The following is a 23,877-nucleotide window of genomic DNA, read 5'->3' as shown; positions in this document are numbered from 1 at the left end:
AGATTTTATTTTTGCAGAATGCTGAATATTTAAAGCAACTTCCTTAAACTTGCATTCACAGGGTGTGGTTATGTGAAGGCAAAATGGATCTTTCATTTCTTTCAGTTTTATCAACCACATCTTCTATTCCCATGCAATATCTACCCAACCACATCTCTCTGTAACAAAGGTTCAAAATTTGTCTGCCAAAGAGGTACCCTTTTCTTTTAAGTAAAGTTGTTGAAACTCAGTACATATACATATTTCTAGAGGTGTGCATGAAGAATAAGGCCATAATAATTACTATAATTTCTCCAGATACCCAAGACCACAATCATCCTCCAAATATATTGAAATAGTATCTTCTAGGAAATTCTAGAAAAATATTGTCTCACTTCTAATATACTTAAATTACAAGAAAACACTTTCTGGAGAAGCAAAGTCTCCTGAGTTCTATCTCTAGGACATCTCTTCTGTTTATGCTATTTATCTCAGGAAAGTGATAATTGTTCTTGGTTGAACCACTGATCTTATACAGTCATTTTTTCCAGCATGATTTCTGTTTCCATACAGCGTATTTACAAAATCAGTGTAATATCTCCACTACAGATCTAAAGCATTCCCATAATGTAATAATTTTTCTTGTGTTGAGCCCCATTACAAATAATTCAAGGTGGCAAACATATCCAACACACTTTCCATGTCCTATTTACCCCACAACAACCCTGTGAAGTAAGTTGGGCTGAGAGAGAGAGTGACTGGAAAGTCACCCAGCTGGCTTTCATGGCTAAGGCAGGACTTGAATTCACAATCTCTTGTTTTCCAGCTTGGTGCCTTAACCGCTACATCAGGAGCATCCAACCTTTTGGCTTTCACAGGCTGCATTGAGAAACTGTCTGCACCATATAAATATATAATATAGTTAATATATATAAACTCACATAATAATGTTAAAAGTTTACAATCTTGTTAGGCCCCATTACTAGCTGTCTAGGGCCACATGCAGCCTGTGAATGACAAATTGGACATGCCTGCACTAGACCAAATTGGCTCTCTTTTGCAGGTTGAAAATTGCTATCAATTTATAAAATACTTGGAATTAGAAGACTTTCATCATTATTGGGTCATAATCATTTTGTTTTTATTTGCAGGTCGTTGTATTTTGTGACAACCCCCTCCTCCACCCCCAGTTCTTTTTCTTCCACTCTGCTGTCTCCAGCTCTTGCCATGTCCACTATCCAGCTTTTTTGTATTTATCGACAATTGTTATGTTGTTGGTGAAACAAATGAGCAATGTTTTCACCCTTAAAATATAGTGGTATAGCATCATTCAACTTTACATCCAAACTCGATACTTTCTTCCTTTCTCATAACCTCTTTGAAAAAGAAAGTCAAAATGAGGCAAAATATGCACAGGAAATGAGTTACTATGTATTTCCCAATATCTTTGCCAGTCAATGTTAATGCAGTGTTGGTATCTAGCTGAGGTTGTAGAAGAGCATTGAGAAAAAGAATTATGCAATTCGTTTTTGCCCATACATTTTAAAAGCTAATAGATTTATGCCCCCACAATTTTGAAAGAAAGTATTATAGCTGACATTATTTATTAATGGATATGAATGTACTTATAATTGCACTGATCTTAGAAGGCAGTTACAAAATATGTATGTCCATTTTGCTTCAATAAAAATGCATGCAGGAAAGCAAGTGATTGAAAAATACTACTGCATAGTATGGCTGAATGTTGAATATGTTTCATAAAGAAATGTGTATTAGTTCTGCTAGAAAGCTCTTATAAATAATGCATAAGTAAAACTATAATTATAGCAATGAATAATACAAAGCAGCCCAACAATAAAATGGCCATTCAAATGGACTGCAGATTTTCCACAGCATATGAGAAGGTTGATTTGCTTGTGGATTAACAACTTTGTTTTTTGGAAATGTTATTCAACACTTAAAGAGAAATTAGAAGTACAGCTGACCTTTCTTATGCATCTTACGTGTTATTATTATATTAAAGAAAGGGACTGGTGGATTTCCCCAGAATTATTTCCCTCTTTTCCCCACAAAACGTCAACAGCTGACAGAAAAGTATCCATTGCATAACATTGGATAAGGATAAAGTGATGAGTTTCAACATTCAATCTCCTGCTGCACCTATCATTTCTTTCAACTGCCTCACCCCTTCCACTTTTCTCAGATTGAGAATTTCCTTCCATCCTGCTGCACAGCTAGCCTCTTTCCCCCTCCCCAACTGTAAGTCAACTTCTTTTAAAACACAGATAGACACAGATAAAACACAGCATTAAACACGGGTTTAAAAGTAGCCTTGATAATATTGATATGGGGTAGGACATGTACAGTGCAGTGGGAGATTCAGTCTCACTAAACTATAACACCATGCTGAAACACCATTTCCCTGAATGCCTGTCAGTCTACCATGGGTTTAGTAGTAGTAGAGTGCTAATCCTATGCTTAAAAGTAGCCTGATTAAGAGGAGACAGGCTCTTTAGGAAGATTTCATAGTGCAGATGAGTCTCTCCCCCTCTATAGCAGGGGTTTCAAACTCATGCCCACCCCTGGTTTAATGAAGGGGAAAATAGTTGAGATACATCAGGTAATGACAATGTGTCATGTGAGTTTGATACCCCTGCTCTGTAGTGTGTAGACAGCTGGTTTCTTTTGATTAGCTAATTTAAAATATGAATCAGCTCAGAGATCTGCAAGTAGTAGAAGGCTAGAGATTAGACTGAAAGATCTGAACTCTTTCAGTCTTGCTGCCCAAATCAGAATGGCCCTGGAGGACAATACCCAGGAACCAGAGGAGAGTGGCAGAGCCCACATCAACCTAAAATATCTTAACCCTTCTAAAGTGGTTAAGAGAAGTCAAGTCAAACCTTTCTCTTGGGATCACTTTAATACACCCCTGCCAGGATGATTGGCAAAACTTGTCAGTTTATATCCACTGCAACAAATATGTTGTGGTAAGAAGAAAAACCCACTTTAAAACCAGAAGAGTTAAAGATACTTGAAAGCTGCCTCAGATAATATCAAGGGATTAGGTCAGTATCAGACAATAATAATGTTGCCAGGGGTGGTTAGATGCAAGTTATGGTGTGGTTAGATGCAAGTGGGGGAAGGCCCAATGTCTTAAAGTGGCTCAAATATTGATTTTCTATCTTTCAGGAAACACTTAAAGAAATGAACCTCTGCCAGAAACACATGTTTGTAATCTGATTCATGTTTATATTAGCTGACATATAATTTAGATTCTAATGGGTGTATTTTTTAAAGAAGGGTATATGGTTGATACTAGCTGCAAGAAGTAAACTAGCAAGAAGTAAACTAGTGGACAATCCATGAAAGTTTAACTATGATTCCTAATTTAAAAAAATTAGGCTGGGTGGAAAAGTCCATATTCTGTGGCATAATGGCCAAGGTCAGAATGCTAGAACTGGAACTAACTAAAAAGATTATCGTTGCCAACCAGGATTATGATTCAATTTATTTTAACCATCTATGTAGTGTGATCGAGGATTGAGTTGAAGAATCAGCTTCCCCCCCCCCCACCCCATGTGAATATGAGCCACTGGGCACTCTTAAGGGCAGGAAAACGTGTTGACATCAGGTCTAGGACAACTTGCCATGACCAACTTGCCACATGACAATTCATCACGGGCCACAGCCAACTTGCCATGGGACAATTTGCCATCGGACAAAGGTTATATAATATCAAAAAAAATGTGAAATAGAATCATCAAAGAAATGATGTAAAAGGAAGGACAAAATGAAAGGTGAATGGCAAAAATTAAAATAATGTTTTAATTATTTAAAATAATTAAATAAAATTGTTGAATGTCCAGTAGTGAGTTTTCCCATGGTGAATTGGCTTCAATGAGTTGTCCCATGGTGAGCTGGACATCGTGAATTGGCAGCAGTGAGTTGGCTGTGGTAAGTTGTCTCATTCTTTGTATTTATCTCTAGCCATCCAGAAAGGCAACCTCCAGCTGTTTTTTGTTGCTCTGTATAGGGATTTTTTTTTAAAAAAATTACATTCATACTAGCAATGCTGTCTATGTTGTCTTCTGCGCTTCATTTCATTGCAGGTAGCCCACTCTACTCCAGCTGTGATTCCCTGTTGCAGGAATGTCCACTCCCATCCTATAGCTGGTTACAACCCTTCATGGCCAACAACTTATTTTACATGTTCATTCGTAGAGAAATAAAATGCTAGCTTTTTTTTTTTTTAAGTTACATGATAGAACATTGGAACAGTGAAATGGTGGGTCTTTTTTTCTTTCTCTCTTTTTCAAATTAGGTAAAATGGACACGATATTACATTTTTGCCTTCTAGTCCAAGGCAAAATGGTAATTGTGCTCCTTCTGTCATTTTATTCCTGTCTTCTCTTCTTCACTCCCTTGTCAACTATAAGGAAGCTTATACAAAAGAATTGTTACTGAAAGCCATGTGTCCTTGAAAGCCGCCCTGTGTCACTGTTGCTTGTTTTCCTGTCAGGCATAGGAGGGGTAAAGAAGTAGTGGAATCCATCAAATATGGTAAACATAATATAACCATATATCAGGCCATCACCATGGCCAAAGTAGAAGAAAGTGGAATCTGGAAAGGGCTTTCTTAAGCTGGCCTCACTTCCATGATTTAAGGCTGGAATGTGGAGTGTTTTTTTTTCACACAGGTTTTTCACACATCAACCAGAGGAGCATTTTTAATAACTTAACTGAATTCATTGTTACATTAAGTAATGCTTTATGATATAGCTGAATCTAAATGGGATTATGATGAATATGCAATATAAATATTAAATAATATTGTAATATAACCTCCCTTTGCACTGAGTTCAATCTTTAAGAGTAATTTGTATGTATAACTGGAGAAAAGATATTACAAGATATAGAAATATCAACTTACAAAGCTGAAATATAAAGAAACTCACCTTTCTCTGATGGATCTTTAAATGTTATATTACAGGAACAATTTAGATGGTGTTGATTCACATTACAAAGAATTTCATTGGTCCTTGCATTTAACATCTTACAATGGGAATGTGCTTCAGAAAGACCAAAAGAATTTACATCTACTCTCACATGAACCTAAAAGAATAAAAACATTGAAAACAATAAATTTATTCAGTGCTAATTATAAAATTGCCAATTTTATCCTGACAGTGAGCGAGGAAGTAGAAATCTGATGAAATCTGTGCAACTTTAATGATTAAATCCAAATAATCAACTATGAAACAGCATCTATACAGATTTCCTTCCTTCTGTTCCCAGTTTTAATAATGATTTAGCATTATACAGTATAGATGCATGGCTTCTTTTGTTTAAAATGTAGAAAAAAATTACTTGAAAATTAAAGTACATCCCTATGATGATCATAGATTTAGAGAGTGCCAAGTTAGCTACACTGGTTAATCTATTTTGTATATCCTTTTAATACAGATGGATATTTAGAAATTTAAAAGTCATAAAATACAAATAGTATTGGTATGATAAGTACAACTGGTAGGAAATCTCTATGGCACGGGTTACTTTCTACAGAACAAGGATGTACTGTTCTCCAACAGCAGCAAAAATATTAATTAAATATACAATTCCGTATTACCATTATTTCCATTTTTATGTACTTGTGTTTAATTTACTGGATTGGATCCAAAGGCAAAGTATTATAATCATGACTATATAGAGATCTGATCCATTATTGTACTTTTATTGGCACAATGAGAGGAGATTATAAAAATTACTGAGGGCCACTGATCTTACAATTGCACAACCCTGCAACAGGTTTCATTGGTAAAAACAGAGAAAATGGGCAATATTTTTATTCATATGGCCGGAACACTACAATAATGCATTATCATCACAGTCTCAAAATCACCATTGCTAACCATTTTATTACTATTACTCATTTTAATCTATGAATAGAGAATTATGAATTACATACCTTATTATTTTTGAGTTGAGAAGTGTAGATTTTCAGGCACTTATCTATGCCATATGAAATATTTACCCAGTTAGGTGAGTTACTAGAAAATGGACATTTTCCTTTTAAAGTGCAGCTGAAGAAAATACAAGTGTATTTGTTATGGAAATACTAAAAGATGTTTTGACTCTATATAGCAATTCACACTGTTTTTCACTAGTCATTTTAATTTTTTTCCTCAGTTCATAACAGGTTAAAAGGATGTGTTTTACATCAAATATGGTTTGGGGGTTCTACCCCATTTCGATTCAGCTATTTTTGTAAAAAAAAAGTTACTGTACTGTTTCTGCAAGCAATGTAAGCATTCCTAAAAAACAGATTAGCCTAATCAGATTATCACACTCTGCTGCATTTGCTTATTGTTGCATATTGGTATTGTTTGGATTTCTATGATTCTAAAAATCATTTTACAAAACAGCTAAAACCAGGGCTCAATGTAATGGCTTGAAGTTCATATCTGGAAAGTCCTAAATTTGAAATTTTGGGAGCCTATAGCACTCACAATTGCTAGCAGGGACTGGTAATCCCTATATTCTGGGAAAACAGCATCATTTTCTTTTTAAAGCTGGCATGCAAGCTATCTCTGGGATGAACAGCATTATTTATTTTGCTTTGAAAAAACTAAGCGAACCTTAAATACAACTTCAGATTTCTCTCATTCGGGCACTTAAAAAGATCTTAAGCAAAGATCTTGCTTTGTTTGAACACTGTTATGGAATACAATATTCTTTGGAGCAAAGACATGCCTTTATTTTTTTCCTGAACATAAGTTCTAAAGAATGTCCATAGACTGGTCCATCTAAAAAGAAAGTCAATGTGCAATAAATACTGAAATATATTTTGGCAGAAATTCATTTATAATTTTTAGGAGTCACATAATTGGAAAGTCTGAGAATCCCTGCCTTAGTAAAAATCCCTATGAAGCACAAAAATAGCTTTTGTGAAGCTTCTTCTCTGGCAACATTGAATTGTTAACTAGGGCATACAAAACCTTTGCCAGACCAATTCTCAAATACAGCTGGTCTACCTGGAATCCACACTGTATATCAGATATTAACACAATTGAACAGGTTCAGAGATATTTCTCGAGAAAAGTACTCCACTGTCCACTCACAATAGAATTCCCTATGCCTCCAGGATTGAAATTTTGGACCTGGACAATCTAGAACTGCGCTGCCTGAGGTCCGATCTAAGCATAGTACACAAAATTGTCTGTTACAATGTCTTACCTGTCAACAACTTATTCAGCCTCAATCACAATAATACACGGGCAAACAACCGATACAAACTCAAGGTAAACTGCTCCTAACTCAATTGCAGAAAATACATCTTCAGCAACAGAATGTTCAGCGCCTGGAATGCCCTATCCGACTCCATTGTTACAGCCTCAACCCCTCACAGCTTCAATCTCAAACTGTCTACAATGCACCTCACCCATTCCTAAGAGGTCCTTAAAGGGGGCGTGCATAAGCTCACCAGCACGCCTACCGTCCCTGTCTTACTGTCCCCATTTATCTGTATTTACTCCCTTTGTTCTTGTTTATGTTCATCTTATACTTGTTATCTTGTATATGTATGACAAACAAATAAATAAAATAAATAAAATAATCTTTCTTTCTTCTTTCTTTCTTTTTTCTTCCTTCCTTCCTTTTTCTTTCTTTTAAAACACACATAATTTTGAACAGGCATTCAGACTCTCCATGAAATATTAATTATGTTGTTTTACAATATTAATACAAGGATAATTACCTTTTCTTTGTGTGGCACCATCCACAGTGTGGGTCCATTGCAGATAAACAATCTCTGCAGGAAATATATTTGTTGCAATTTGCAACCTGTATTCTCCTAATCTAAAAAAAATAAAAAGTATTTTTTGCAAATTCTTTATCAGCCATTCCAAGCAAAACAAATAATATTTTTATGAGTTTGAGATACACAAAAAAATAATAACTATTTTAAAAGTTATAACTCTTAAAAATATAGGGAGGTAGTCAAACAAATATGCCTCATTAGGTTACTAGAATAAGGTGTGTTTTTTGGGTATGTTGATACCAATTTCTCACTTTTTCAGTCTTTTACAAATAACTATTTGTGAACTTGATTTGAACTTATCCTGGCTGGCAAAAGCTGGCTGACAAATAACAAGTCTCTGGCTGCTAGTTTATATTGATTCTGGGTTGATTCTGGAATGAATTCTAGGATTAAAAGAGAAACATATAAATTATAGGTGTTTTCTAATGATATGGTGATAATTTAGAAGATCCTTAATAGAAATATTAATAAAAATATAAACAGTTTGGGGATAATAGCTACTTTTAAAATTAGCAAGCAAAAGATGAAGATGCTTACAAAGAATTTGAAAATGGAAAAACAAAGGGAACGGTTGGAAATAACCAGTTTTAATATTTTTCTTGAAATACGTATGTATTACTATGACTAGCATGAATTGTATTTTATTGCAGAACAATTATGTAAAAGCCTGGAATTAAGAAGGATGTACTGAAATAGGAGAAATTACTATCATCTAGCATGCAAGGTAACTGCTGACCATGTGAAGCCAATTTCCACAAGTCTCATGAGAATGGGAGCCCTAGTTGGAGAACAGCAGGCACCTTGTTCTTGTGATAGTTTGGAAGAACTTCCAAAGGGTTTCTGAAGCATTGAGAGAAAGGGAACCACTATTTGCACAATGCCTCGAGTGATTTGGAGAACAGTCTGACTGGCCTCGAAAAGAAGGCTTGGCATAGCTAGCTGCAAGAGAAAGATGGCAAAGACAGCTAGGCACATCAGGGCCTTTACGGGAAAAGCAACGGAAGCAATGGCAGAGGCTTGGGGCAATGGCAGCTGGCTGAGACTACCAAAGTTTCAGGTCTCTACTTCAGCCTCAGGACTGCCATTGCTGCCGAGGTTTGTGATGCTGTGCAGGGTGGCCAAGAGGGTGAAAGATGATAGGAGGGAAGGAGTTGGAGTGTCCCTGTGGTTATAAGTGGCTGAATTTTGATCACATTCAGTCAGCGTGGCTTTGGCCCGGTCTACCCAGTGCACAGAGGAAACATGCCAGCAGTTTGGGGAGTGGGGTTAAAATGGCCACAGCCACCTAGTCAGTCATGCCCACCCAGTCAGCCACAGCCAGTGAGTGACAGCAAGATGGCCATGCCCACCCAGTCAGCCATGCCTGGCTGGCTCCCGAGGTCAACCATAGCCCTGATATGACTCTCAATGAAATTGAGTTTGACATCCCTGTTCAAACACAATGACGGAATGTTTGGTGAAGAAGACAAAAGTAGTAGAAATGGCAAAATTGACTGGTTTGATTAAAGAAAGATTAACATCTACATTTATTAGTAGCTGGAAACTCCTTATGGACTTTTTGCTATAGAAAGAAAAAAATGATCTATGACGTTAATGATTGGAAAAAGTAAATTATGGAAACAAGAACACTTTGATGTAACTTTAGAAATAGAGGGTAAAATAAATGCATTTATAACCATTGTTAGGAAGACTCTGTCTTATAACTTTTATTTTTTTCTATTTTCTTTTCTTACTATTTACTACTTTTATTTTTTTTTAATTACCATTCGATATTTATAGTCTTTGCCTTGTTAAAACGCACACATGTACAGTATATCATTAAACATACACACACCCACACTGTAGCTTCAAATTAGTATAACTTTTAATTATTGTTTTAAATCTTATGAGCCATTTTCATTGCAGAGGCTCTATATTTTATTTGTGAACTGAAATTGAAATGTAGTGAGTTGCTATATTAATGTTTTAATGTTGTATTTAATTATTTTGTAGATATCTAACTACAGGCAAATTCACCTAGGAAACTACTGCTAAAATTCATTTTGAAATATACTTCTGGCCAACCTCTGAGTCCATTTTCCTATTTCTAGGAAGATTGGATTAATTATTGCTCTTAAGTATTTTATAGACTTAGAAAAATGTATTTTTTCAGATATCAACTTTTTTAGGTTTTAATGTGGAAAAATTGTAATTGTGGTTGCTCATAATAATTTTTGTTAAACTCAGATGGTCTGTATTAATCCTATGAAATCATTATTAGCATTTCGAATCTCACCAGGCTCAAGGTTGACTCAATGTTCCATCCTTCCAAAGTGGGTAAATGAGGACACAAATTGTTGGGGGCAATAAGCTGTAAACGGCTTAAAGAGGGCTGTAAAGCACTGTAAAGCAGTGGTAAGTCTAAGTGCTATTGCAATTGAGCCTTTGACCTTCTAGTGTACAGTATTTACTCCATATCAATGAAGAGTTGGAATAATGCTAAGTCATCTTACACAAAAAAAGACTGATAATGTTGATGTCCTGGACCAATCACAATGTGGAATAAGATAAATAAAGGCAGTGAAATGGGGAGTAAAGTGAAAGAATGTGAACACTGCAGAATGTGAAAAGGGACAATATTTCCAATATTAAATTACTAGGATGAGGTGACTCTTAGGACCTGATGATGTAAGAATCTTCCAAAGTCCTCCCCCTACCCCACAAAAAAGATCCAGTGTGTAGTAATTTTTCATAATTCTCTAAACTTTTTCCATGGGCTTTCCAGTATCCTTTTATCATAAAACTTCACTAGAAAAAAATTTGAATATTTGCAATTGCTTTGCTGGCCTTCAATACTTGGCTAAATGAAGTTTTATATACAACTTTGAAAACAGCATATAAATGGAATTCTAGAGTGTAATTTAGAATTCAACCAACCATATTATTAGATGGTAGATAGATGTAATTCTGATCCGTAGGGTCAAGTTCAAGCCTATGGAAAATGGGTGTTTCTTCCTTAATTTCATATAAAATTTCTGGACAATTTGGCTTCATTTTGTCATCAAGGACAATCTATAAAAACAGGATATATTTAATGAACATAAGCTTGCAAACAGTTTGGAATAGAGTTGTCCTGTACTCTTTTGCCACCTATTCCTCATCACAACTTCTTTTCCCGTGTGGTCTTAAATAACTGTTGAGGAAAAAGATTAAGGCTGATTTTTATCTTGTAAAATTATTTAATAAAAAGATGATAGATAGATAGATAGATAGATAGATAGATAGATAGAGATATATAGAAAGACTGACAGACAGACAGACAGACAGACAGATAGATCGATAGATAGATAAAATAGAAGGCTGAAAAGAGTGTAAACAGTTATAGATGCTGTTGTTATAGTAAAAACATATACTATCTTCCAACATTGTACAAAATCATTATGTAACTTATAGTGGCTTAATGTATGAGCCCAGCCTTGCCAATTTGTAAACTGTAGCATATGTAAGTTCTATGCCTTGTTCAAAATACCACGTTTAAATCAAATGAATATATTATTAAATCAAATGTACCATAGCAAACAATGTATTTTTAAAAAAGATTTTTTTCAAATGCAAAGTTATAGTGAACAATATAAAATCTGTCTTCCTTCAAAATCTTTTCTATTTAATTTATAGAAAATGAAAGCTCGAAATGTGCAAATAGTGCAAATGTGCAAATGCATGCACCAACCTGTTTTACTTCACTAAAAAAAAGATAAATTGTATGTGCAGATTATTTGTGAGTTCTTAAAAACTAAGTATACTGATTATTTATATTAATACTATTAATTTTTTTATTAAAAACCTATTGAAAAAAATTGATTCAAATATGAACACTGTTTTCTGCAATTATACATAACCTGATGTATGAACTATTGAAATCATAATGATTTATGGCATAACCTACCTTCAATAGCTGCCCATTTCCTGTCCCTAAAAATAAAACAGTCTTGTTTAGAAGCACAGTAGCATAAACTGAAACCAAATTAAAATGATTCAGAGAAGTTGAATTGTTCATTGGCCATGTAACTTTTACCTGAAACAGAATGAACAAAGAAACAAAACTTTAGTATACACCATTAAATCATAACTAAAAGAAGAAATATTCAGTAGCTATCAATATCTGTGGGAAGATTAGTTGCCATATTATAGATGTTGAGTGGTATTTTATCTCAAGTAGACTTCAATATTATTAAATTTTTCATTAGGATTAATATAATATATATTTAATATACTTTTTTAAAAAAAATCAGCATAATTAGATCAGAGAAAAATCTGAAACACTGAAGCAAGCATGTACTTAGAAGCATCTTTTCTTAATTAATAATGCCTGATTAGCCTAGCTAGTTTGTTGCTTAGCTATGTGAATCCAAAAAATGCAGGAAGAAGTAGACTACATAAAGAGCCAGTTTGGTCTAGTGGTTAAGGCCCCAGGCAAGAAAGCAGGAGACTGTGAGTTCAAGTCCTTCTTTAGCCATGAAAAGTCAATTCTGTGAGTTTGGACCAGTCATGCTCTCTCAACCCACAGGTTCATTGTGGTGGGGAAAATAGGAGGAGGAAGGAATATTAAAGCAATAACATAGAGACTGAAACATAAAAACCAGAAAATGTGAAGGTCAGAAATGTAAATATGTGTGAATTCCTTGCTCTCAATAATTTATTCTGTTTTGAAAGAAGATACCCCAAAATATCTGAAAGGCACTAGATTGAAGAAGGCTAAACTACACATTATGGGTTTTGTATTCAGAGGTGATCATGTAATGTAGTTATGAGATTGGATATCATTTAATGTATAATTTTCATAACATTTAATACCAAAAAATTTGCGGCATTTTTAGATTGTGAAAGTACTCATAATACAATTAGTGAAGACTCCTACTCCTCTTTCCCATAATACATTAAGGAGAGGAAATAAGAAAACATAGGTAATCCAACAATGTATATAGTATATTAGTGTCTAAAGAATTATAGGTAAATGGAAACCATTCAGTAGAATACATTTATTTTTCCGATGTATGGGTCACCATTTTGAAATTTAATTTTTCTTATAATGCAACTAAATCTAATATTTATATTATGCCCTCCATGTTTGTTGCTTTTTCTTTAATATTTCACAGTGCTACAAGAAAGTAAAAAAACTGGAAATCCTGTACAAAATCTTTCACCTCCTTTTCCGAAATGCCTTTTATAATTTCATTTTATGTGGCTCTTTGTTTCCAGGGCTCATGGAATCATAATAAAAAATCTATTTTAAAACGACAAAGCTCCTCTATTATCTTTTATTGATAACAGTTTTGTATGTATTCCTTAAAATTCTATTTATGGTTCTGAATAATTATTTATGACAACTTTATTGTGTTATTATATTTGTAGTTAAGTTAATAAAAAGCCTTCATATTTAATAGTACTGTTAAAATGTGTCAGATGATTTTTACATTGCTGTAAACCAAAGTGTTGATCAATTACTCCAATCTCCTTTAACCAGCTGTAATACATTTCATAATTCTCAGTTAACACAGAATATCAATCAGAAAAAGCTGAATTAGATTTTCTCTGTATTGTCTATTATTTACTACCATTTGGCATAATAGTTTTCTCTCTATAACCAAGTGACACAATTTGGTTTAATAGTTGTTTTTAAGTTATCCTTTCAGCATTGTTTGTGATATAAATATCAAGTGGCATAGAAATATGCCACAGAAAAAGAAACACAACTTTAATATGATCCTTTTAGGTTTTTGGAGCATCTGGCATATCCTGCAGTGCATATCTCTGTTTAAACTTCTTACCCACTTAAAGGGGAAAACAACTTTAATACCAGAGCACCTAGGGTCAACCTTAATCTCCCTCAGATATGGATTGGGGATGACATGAACCATGCCATGCTTAGTTCCAGGCTAAATATAAAAGACCACTCAGGGATCACTCTCGTTATGCATTATATTCTCCATTGAAGCCATATTTTCACAGTTCATTACCAGTTCTATTATTTAAATAGAGAACATAAGAAGAATCATCCTGTCGATACCGGTACTTCCTAATACAATTATGATGCCAAATAAATGACTGGGAACAGAAGACAGCTGCTCATTTTTGAAGTACTCTGTTCTCTATAAAAATACTTTCCTATTTAGACATCCAAAAAGTGTAATATTATCAGGTCCCAGAATCTAGATATACAATTTCCCCCAAGACAAATAGGTTTAAAGCTGGGGAGATTGGATGTTTAAATCTAATTTAAATAGATTTAAATCTGGGAGATTGCTTATCCTGCAGTTCTTACATATTGGAAGAGTTATTCCTCAGGATGATGACAAAGAAATAAACCTAAATAATATCATTGTTATCTTTTCTAGGCAATGTTTTCAGAATTAGGAGTGAATATCACCTTAGGTTAGAATCTTCAGAATTCAAAACACATATTCTGTTATAAATCATTGGATGTGATCACTCAAAGAATCAGATTTAAAAATTAATATCACATATACACAGTTTGAAGGAATTCCATGTTACAGTCTATATCAAGGATCAGGAAAATTACTTTAAACTGATTTATATATAATACGCTACCTCCATACAAATTACTAAAATTTCTGAGACCCCTAGAAATGTATGGGGAAGCAAAAGATTGCCAATCACACTCTCAGTCTAACCCATGTCAAAATGTATTTCGCCGCTTTGAGTTACTTATAAAATTAATAATGCAGGATTAAAAATGAGATAAATACATGATGCTGCTGAAAGATTAACAGCATGGATACCAGAAAATTTAGTTACAAGTCTCAAGATAATGCTTGCTGTCATTATTTAAGTGAGACAACACAAAAACTAAAAACATCGACTTTTCATGTGGGAAGCTGACAGGGAATATGATCACATGACTATGGCTTGCTGCCACACTATAATTGCAAGTCACGCACCAAGCTCCCAGATTGTGATTACATGGCCAAAGGAACACTGTGATGGCTGGAACTCAATCATAAGTCCCACTCATGCAGGGCCATCACGACCTTGAATGGTTACTGGATGAATGGTCATAACCTGAGGACTACTGGTGCTCTCTGACTTAGGAATGCTATAGCAGCTGAGACACACCTGGTGCTATCTTTATTGTGTTTTCTGCCAGAGAAACGTATTTTATTTTCCTCGGTCCTTTTAATGATCTCCTAATTTCACTATGATTTTTTTTTATTATCATTTTACTACTGCTTTTACTGTTATTATTATTGCTTATTGTTTTTCTTCCATATTATATTACAATGCAAAACTGTGATGTACTTTGCTTGTATTAATAATTTTAAATTTCATTTGAATTGTTTGAATTTAATGGTTTAATAAAGTGTAATAAAAAAAGAATAAATTAACTAAATTAAATAAGAAATATTGCTTACTGTTCTATCTTAACAGATACGTAACAGATTAACAGAGTTGGAAGGGACTTTGTAGGTCATCTAGTCCAACCCCACCCACCCAAGCAGGAATCCCTACACCATTTCTGATAGATGGTTGTCCAGTCTCTTCTTGAAAGCTTCCAGTGATGAAGCTCCAAATTTCTGAAGGCAACAACGACTGATGACCTTCTTTTATCGGTTCACTATAGAAAGCACCCTTTCATATTGCATTACGGCGTGGTATGCTGGCTTGACAGCCATGGACAGAAAGACATTACAGAGGGTGGTGAGCACACCACAAAACATCATGGGCTGTTCCCTGATACTACTAGATGACCTCGCTAGGGCTTGCTGCCTTAGAAGAGTGAGGAAAATTCTCAGGGACGACTCACACCCTGGTCAGCACTTCTTCACTCTCCTACCATTGGGTAGGAGATGTAGAAGCACAGCCAGCTGCACCAACAGGCTGAAGAACAGTTTCTATCTGTGGGCTGTCAGACTCCTGAACGGAAAATAACTTCATGTCAACATAGTATGATAGACTTGCAGGGCCGGTGCATTGTGCAACAAGGTCACATGGTGTGACTGGATTAGGGACTTCTGTCCTCACTGTGAGTTGTGTTGGAGGTGTGTGCACGAAGGGAGGCTCAGCTAACCTCATTGTACATATGTTGTACTCTGACAATAAAAGTTGATTGATTAAATTATAATCAATCATTTAAATTATAAAAATCATCTAAATTGTATGTTACCAATTCCAAGTTACCAATTCCAAGTTCCTTCTTCCTCTATTGAGTAATGTCACATGATCTTTTGCAATATATGTTCGGTTAGTTAGACATTATTTTTTGCTATTTACCAATGATAAGTATTTTTAAACCCACTGTCTATAATAGAAATTTTAAAAAGTTGAAATCATTTCAACTGAAATCAGTGAGGCTTCGTAGTATTTAATATTGGTTGAGTCATCCTCAGGATCACATTTGCTTATTCTTTATACATATAAAAACTCCAAGATCTGAACTAATTTTAACATTTCTTATATATAGAAGACTGTTAAAAATAACATTATCTGACATGCACCAGCTTAGCCTACTCTATAATTGTCTAAATTGCACTTTCAGCTCCTTTAGGTGATGGAAAGTTGAAACAGAATAATATTAAAATACAATCTATATATATAAAAGCAAAATACCACTCACGCATCATCACAAAATCTCCAGAACTGTAAAGCCTACAAACTTGAAATTTGGCATGTATGTTCCTCTTGGCTTCTAGGTTCTCACTAAGAAACGCTTTATCGAAATGATCATCAGAGCATTACTATTTTATATATTATTACTAACACGCTCTGATGCTAAGGAGTTCTAGTCCCCCTCCCCACCTGAAAAGAACTCTGTTGCAAATGCAAAACACAAGCAGAGGAGAAGAATTTCAATTTTAATTTCACAGCACCAAGCAGCTTTAGTGCAGAACAGTTGAGCTAAGCCATGCCCAGGCTCCTTACCATCCCCTTCCTGCTCATACAGCAAATACTGTTTCACTTTTCAAACAGCCCTCAACTCTCTCACACACTGACGGATACTAGCCAGATGAATACTGATGGATGCTGGTAGGCAGAATTCCCCTCACTTTATTTTTCTCCCCAAAAACTAACTCCAACCATATAGTTTTGTAGTGAAGCACAGGTATCAAGTTAGTATATTATATATAAAGGGGAATAATTGCTGCAGGAAATAACAATTCCTCAATATGAAATTTGCAAAAGTATATCTACTAAAATTATAAGCCAATTTTAAGAATTGTGAAGATTTTAGAAAACAGAAATTATATTATCGGACTATGGAATATATTCCTTGTAGTTAATACCAAAACAATTGGATATAATATTATATTGTACAGTGTTATTACACACACACACACACACATATCTGCTGAACATTAAATGCAGGTGAGATCAACATGGGATATTGTCCTATAAATTGGTTCAAATTTTATGCTGCAGAACATGGAAAGTAGCAAAAAAAATGTTTTTTATTGTACAACAACTGATATTTTAAATGGCTTTTTATTAAAATGTTTTAAGGCAGTCCCAGATAAGGGATACACAATGATACATACACAATAATGTAAGAATGCAATAATATATAACCTCCAACAAATATTTACTTAGGAAAATTATCTGGATCTAAGATCCACTGACCTATTTAAACACCTTAAAAATCCCATATAATTAATATTTCTGGATTTTAAACAGATTAAAACTGCAAAATATAAGTACAATTAAAATCCAAAACTTCTTTAACACATTCTTTGGCTCAGTATTTGTAAACAGCAATGGATCATGCCCAGTATTTCCTAGTCGAACCACAGACAACTACAATGATCTAATACATATCGATTTTACAGAAGACAATGTTGAAAAAGCACTACGCAATCTAAAACCATTTCTATCTATTGGACCAGACAGAATATGTGCCTACTTCTTAAAAAAGCTATTCACTGCCGTAGCTGAACCTCTAAGCATAATCTTTAAACAATCTTTCAGGACCAGCTCCTTGCCAAAACTATGGTCGCAAGCCATTGTCATCCCCATCTTCAAAAAGGGAGACCCCAGACTAGTTGAAAATTACAGACCAATCTCTTTATGCTGCATCACCTGTAAAGTCATGGAATCAATTATTAACCTCCACTTAGAGACAAACTGTTAAATCTGGGAGGATGGGTCCAAGAATGGAGACAAGACTCAGATAGCAACAACAGCTCTTTATTAGTGACTTCAGATCTGAGCAAACTATCCCAGCTGCAGCAGCCCCTTATATAGGGCTGGCTGTGGCTAGGCAGCCAATGACAGTGATTTGAGTTTGCCGCGCTTGGCTGGGCCAATCGCGGCAGCCCGTTTACTAGCCAATCAGATCAATCTGGGGTGACCAATCACGATCCGCTATTAGTGGGCCAATCAGAGTTGCAGGCTTTTGAGCCTGGTAGTCCGGAACACAAACAACCTACTCTCTAATAAACAATTTGGTTTCAGAAAAAAACTATCCTACAATCTGCAACTCTTACACTGCAAAAACATATGGACTACACAACTCAATCAGGGCAAAGCAATAGACGCAATTTACGTAGACTTCTGTAAAGCCTTTGATTCAGTGGTACATGACAAACTACTCCTAAAACTAAAATCTTACAGTATCTCTGGACACCTGCATAACTGGATAGAAGCATTCTTGTCAAACAGACAACAGATGGTCAAAATTAGGAGCGTCCTATCAAATTCTGTACCTGTCAACAGTGGTGTCCCCCAAGGCAGGGTTCTAGGATCAGCTCTCTTCATACTCTACATAAATGACCTCTGTGATCATATTAAGAGGAACTGCGTCCTCTTCACTGACGATGTAAAGCTATTGAACACCACAGACAATACTGCTACCCTTCAAAAAGAGCTTGACTATGCTTCAGAATGGTCAAACAAATGACAACTCAAATGTCAACAAACAAATGCTCTGTCTTACATATTGGCATACCTGTCAATGAATACTTCATCTTCAACCATAACAACACAAGAGCACACAATAGATACAAACTCAAGGTTAACCGCACCAAACTTGATTGCAGGAAATACGACTTCAGCAACAGAGTGCTCAATGTCTGGAATCCTCTACCTGACTCTGTGGTTTCTTCCCCAAACTCTAAAAACTTTAACCTTAAACTGTCTACTATTGACCTCACCCCTTTCCTAAGAGGTTTGTAGGGGGTGTGCATAAGCGCACCAATGTGCCTACCGTCCCTGTCCTATTGTTTTTTTAATTTTTTCTTATATGTATCCATGTATTCATAACTATGTTTTTATTTATACCTATTATCTTGTAAGCAATTGACAAACAAAATTAAAAAAAATCCACAGCACTGTACACATAAAGTATAGCAAAAGTCTTAATTCTTTAGTTCTGAAAAAAAATAATTGCTACAGGCAGTTAGCACTTAGGGCTATGTCTGATTATTGAACATGGAGTGTAAGATTTAAAGATTGACATTTCCAGGACACAGAGAATTGAAAACAGGTGTCCAAAGGATTTTACCTGTTCAGTTTGGTTATTGTTGTTTGAACAAATATAACAGAGGCTATCATACTGCTTAGCAAATACAGCCACATTGATTGTTTTCCAGAATTTTGTTCTGGCAATATAAAGGCAGCATCTGTAGCTCCACCACAGCCCTATTTGGGAGAGAACCTGGATGTGGATCTCCGAAGGCTTGTTTGAAGCTCTCCCCGTTAAAAGTACTAGCTCAAATAAATCTATGAGAATGAGTTCCTAGTCCAATTAATATTGATGGACAGAGAGCATTGATAGACACAATTTCCAGGGAAGGAGCATATCACTTCCAAATTATCTAAGGTAGTTTCTCTAGCTAAAGTATATCTAGCTGAAGTATATCTAGTATAAAGTATATATATGGCTAAATATATTAGGCTCAGACAAAGCCTGGAGCAAAGTCAAGCAAAGAATTTTTGATCTTGATGTATAAACACCTCAGATCTCTGCTACAAATGAGATTGTGGATCCATCTTTCAGCATCCCCAAATACTTTCCTTGTATACTTGCTCTCTTACTTAGGAGGGCATTCAAACTGACATGCCTAGAAAATTTGCCCGCAAAGGTATTGATTAGGAAATTCAATAGTATCCCCTATTCGGAGCTCTTACACATGTGCTCAGACACTGACATTGAGATGGTGTTTTTGAAATGCCCTTTTATCTTTGAAGGATTGAGTTAATCTCTCTTCCATTTACAAATTACATGGTCCCTACAGGCAATTGTATGCTTCCTGTTAAACTCTTAGGACTACAAAAAAATTTGGAAATTCTGTGCCATAGCAATTTCAGCCAGAAACTATTGGGTCTGAATATATTACTGTATGGGACATGTTAGTTTCTGCTTGAATAAGCTTTTATCCAATTATTTTTTTATGTTGATATTATTTTCTTCTCTCTCTTGCTTTGACTTTATGGAATGATTATAACTTTTTAAAATAACATAAGAGAATGAAAAATAAGGTGGATTTACACACTACACTATGATGTGATTTCCTTGTTTATTAGACAAGCATGTTTATAAATCCAGCCAATTATAATTTTAATTCAAATATGTTCAAACAGTAGTTAAAGCAAATATGACTCAATATTATTGGTGGTTATTCAACTTTATCCAAACTACTGTATGATTAAAACAAATTATGGTTACTGATACATGCATTATTTGCATACAAAGCACAATGCACTACAAACAGTTTTAGCCACCAATTTAAGATCAATGTTAAGTAGCCTCAGGAATACAACAGCCAGCTAAACTGTGTTGCATTTTCAGTATGATTGAATATTCCAGCACAGCTTTCTAGGAATTGGTAAAAGATAAAAGATTCCACATTACAGTTCTGAATGGGTATCATCCTTGATGACATCAAAAAGCAGCAAGATATCCAGAAAAATAATGGGACTGAATTTTTCCCCACATTCTGTTTATTTGGTTTTGGCAGGAAAAATGTTTTAGTGCCCAAACTTGACTGAAATATATTCAGGGTGGGGAAAAGGCAGCCCCAGCCACAACATATGCTTAGACTAAAAAGAGTGTTTATCATTAGCCTGTTATATTCTTTAGAGCCCTATAGAGGTTCATGTCTAGAGGAACGATTGTATTAATTTTAAGGATGGAAGGGATGGGAGGATTTCTTCTTTCTGTGGGATGTGGCAACTTCATGGAATCAGTCTTCTGTCAAAAGTGGATAAGGACACACAATATTTCTCTCTTTCCAATGCTTCCTTTTTTAAAGAGTCTTTAGTGCTGAGCTTGGTTGTTTTCTTGAAGACGTTTCATTACGCAAATTAGGTAATATCATCACTGCTAGCATTGATGGTGTTACCTAGTTTGGTAAAGAAACATCTGCAAGAAAACAACCAAGCTCAGAGAGCATCAAATGATCACCCCTCATTTCAAGCCTGAGTTACAAATATTCTCCTTTGTTGCTTCCCCCTTTCTCTCTCCCATTCTTTTTCCTCACACCTTTGTTTCTCTTTTCCAAGCAAGAGGCTGCAAGAAATTAACAGACACTAAATTACAGCATCTGTTGCAGGGAATATGTAAAATTAGGCCAATTGTCACAATTGCTTAGAAAAGATCACCCATCCTTTAAAAAACATATGAACTTAAGATTCATAATTGAGGAAGAAAAATATTTTCCTCTAATTTTACCATTATCATCACACATATTAAACTAGGCAATGAACTCTTATTATTTTCTACCACTGCCATTCTAAATGATGTCATTACTTTTACAAATATACCAAAGAGTAATAGAAGCAATATAAAAGGTCACTTGAAAGTTCCCAATCTATTATTTCATTCTGCAACTGAAGAGGATTCTTATAGCAATGTCAACTATATCAGTCAAGACCCTAGAAATCCTAAAATCAATCAATACTTTAGAACTCATTGCTTTCCACCATTAAAGAGAGAAATAATTGCTTTTAGTCCAATTGAATCTGGATGCGGAGGACTGCTGTTCATTGGTGGAAAGATTAGATATAAAATAATTGAAGTCTTTCACTTTTGGCTTGGACCAGCTAGAGGTTTCGAGCATGAATGCCAAGATTTTTCTCCAAAGGAATTTTATCATCCAAACTGCCTAACCTCATCCATGGAATTTCATTCCCTGCAGGTTAGTCTCTATTTGTGCCCCCTTTCCACAGACTTAGAAGAATAAATGTACCTTTAATTGAGGAGACCTTGGTACTAGTGCTAATCCTAATGATGTTACCTAGCTTGGGTAATGAAACATCTGCAAGAAAACAACCAAGCTCAGAGAGCACCAAAGACCCTTAATTCAACCCTGAGCTACATTCTTCTTCACTGATACCTTCAAAGCATCTCCAAACCCCAGAGTCTCACACCGCCAGCTTTCTTCTCATTACATTAGCATTCTTTATCTACTGGGTTTCTTTTTCATTGAAGCCAATGAAAAACAATAACAATGCAAGAACCTGAAATAACTTTTTGACTCCTGCGTCTCATCACTGCAAAATACAGTAGTGAAATCACTCCTTCAGAAAAGACATCTTACCCCACCATGGCACGGTCCTGCAGAAAACGCTAAACTTTCCTTTTAGTTTTGGCTTCCATTGTGATCTGCTTGCTAACCATGGAAGGCTATGCCTTTTTTGGGGTGGGGAGCAGTCTGCCCAAATATTCCCTATCTTTCGGAGGTCCTGCCTCACATAAATACATAGCTTGTAACAATTAAACAAGTCGACCCTAAATGTAGCTGATTTAGCCAGGCATCTGGCCAACGAATAACCCAAGGTACTCACACATGTTTTTGGAGGATGAAATTCCGAACGGAATTCGGAAGCGGGGGGCTCCTTGAAGTCGCAGCTTTCCGCATTCTCCAGCAGCTTTTGAAGAGAAAAGATACAAAGGGCCGTGGAAGTCGGGGTGGCGGCGGGACTTGAGGCCGAACCGAAAATCCCGGCCCAGAGCTCGTGTTGCTCCAGGTACGCCGAGGAAAGAATTTTGCCGCCGGCGCCACATCGCAGGATCTGGCTATTGTACCAGAAGGTGTTCTTGTACAGAGCGATGAGCATCTTGGCCTCCACTTTGTCGTTGTTATAATAAGGGAAAAAGAAGTACTTCTTCTGCCAGCGAAAGGCATCCTCGAAGTGCAGGTCGCGCACCTCATTCATGGCCACCTGCCTGTTTTCGGCCACGCTTTTCTCGCTTTCTTTTATGAGGAAGATCGCCTTGTTGGCGATGCTCGGCGCGGGCTCACCGGTGCAGGGGTTCACTTTGTGGGCCGTGGCTACGAGCAGGGACCAATGTGAGCAATTGTCCTCGCAAAACATCAGCCCGGCCGCCGCGCCTTCCGACGCGTAGGTCACCAATTCCTGGCCCAACGCTTTCTTGGAGCTCCCTTCGGTGACGTTCTGCAGATAGCAGACGCCTCGCGGCTGAGTCCAACAGGTGAGCAGGCGGTCGCGACCGAAGGGCAGCAGGAGCTTGTTGACCGAGGCCACCGTCTCCCCGCAGGTGGTGACCGGCTTCTCGCAGAAGCGCTCCTCCTTCCACGCCAGCGAAGGCGCCACCTCGTACCAGCAGTTGCCGCTGGCCACCAGGAAGCGCTCCCCGCTCACGGCCAGGTTAGCAACGGCTTGAGGGAACTCGAGGGGGCCCTGCCCTCGGACCCCCGCCGCAGCCCAGGCTAGCAGCAGCAGCAGCAGCGGCGGCGGCGGCGCGGGCAAAGCCGAGCTCCCAGGGTCACGGCGAGCCAGCTGCCTTCTCGTGCCCCCCGGCCCTTGGGCCATGGTCCTCTGTCTCCCCCGGCTACCTAGGGCTCCTCGGCTGGCGGGAGAGGCTCTGGCACCACCGACATGCCAGCAGCTGCGGCCCCGCCCCATCCCTCGGACGAGCAGGGAACCGCTCCCGCGGCTGCCCTTCCCCCGCTCTGTGGCTTCCTCTGTGCCTCAGCTGCCTCGCGCCTCATCGGTTCCTCTTTTTCCCTGGGAGGTGGGAAGCCCGCTTCGCCTCCTTCACATGCGGGGCCGACCCCGTCTCTCCCCTCCTTCCCTTTCTCCCTGCCTCCCTCCTACTGAGGGCGTGCCATCTGGGGCTCTCCACGTGC

At 36.7% G+C, this 23,877-nt stretch overlaps 1 protein-coding gene across 2 annotated transcripts in view; it reads right to left on the bottom strand.

The window, feature by feature from the left end:
- Positions 1 to 23,757, bottom strand: part of PLXNC1 (plexin C1) — a 62,583-nt gene extending 38,826 nt beyond the window's left edge. For both annotated transcript variants that reach the window (XR_015743845.1, XM_026698628.2), the window contains exons 1-6: positions 22,571 to 23,757; positions 11,721 to 11,849; positions 10,712 to 10,846; positions 7,733 to 7,833; positions 5,945 to 6,059; positions 4,935 to 5,091 (exon numbers count right to left, since the gene is read on the bottom strand). Coding sequence is in view for 1 of the 2 variants with exons in the window: in XM_026698628.2 (XP_026554413.2) it covers positions 4,935 to 5,091; positions 5,945 to 6,059; positions 7,733 to 7,833; positions 10,712 to 10,846; positions 11,721 to 11,849; positions 22,571 to 23,653 (1,720 nt within the window). In the remaining variant the exon portion in view is untranslated. The remainder of the gene's footprint in view (positions 1 to 4,934; positions 5,092 to 5,944; positions 6,060 to 7,732; positions 7,834 to 10,711; positions 10,847 to 11,720; positions 11,850 to 22,570) is intronic.
- Between the last annotated feature and the right edge of the window lie 120 nt (positions 23,758 to 23,877).

Source organism: Pseudonaja textilis, chromosome 5, assembly GCF_049901715.1.
Source record: "Pseudonaja textilis isolate UNSWEBS1 chromosome 5, rPseTex1.2, whole genome shotgun sequence".
NCBI classification, from domain to species: Eukaryota; Metazoa; Chordata; class Lepidosauria; order Squamata; family Elapidae; genus Pseudonaja; species Pseudonaja textilis.
This window is presented reverse-complemented; position numbering and strand designations above follow the sequence as displayed.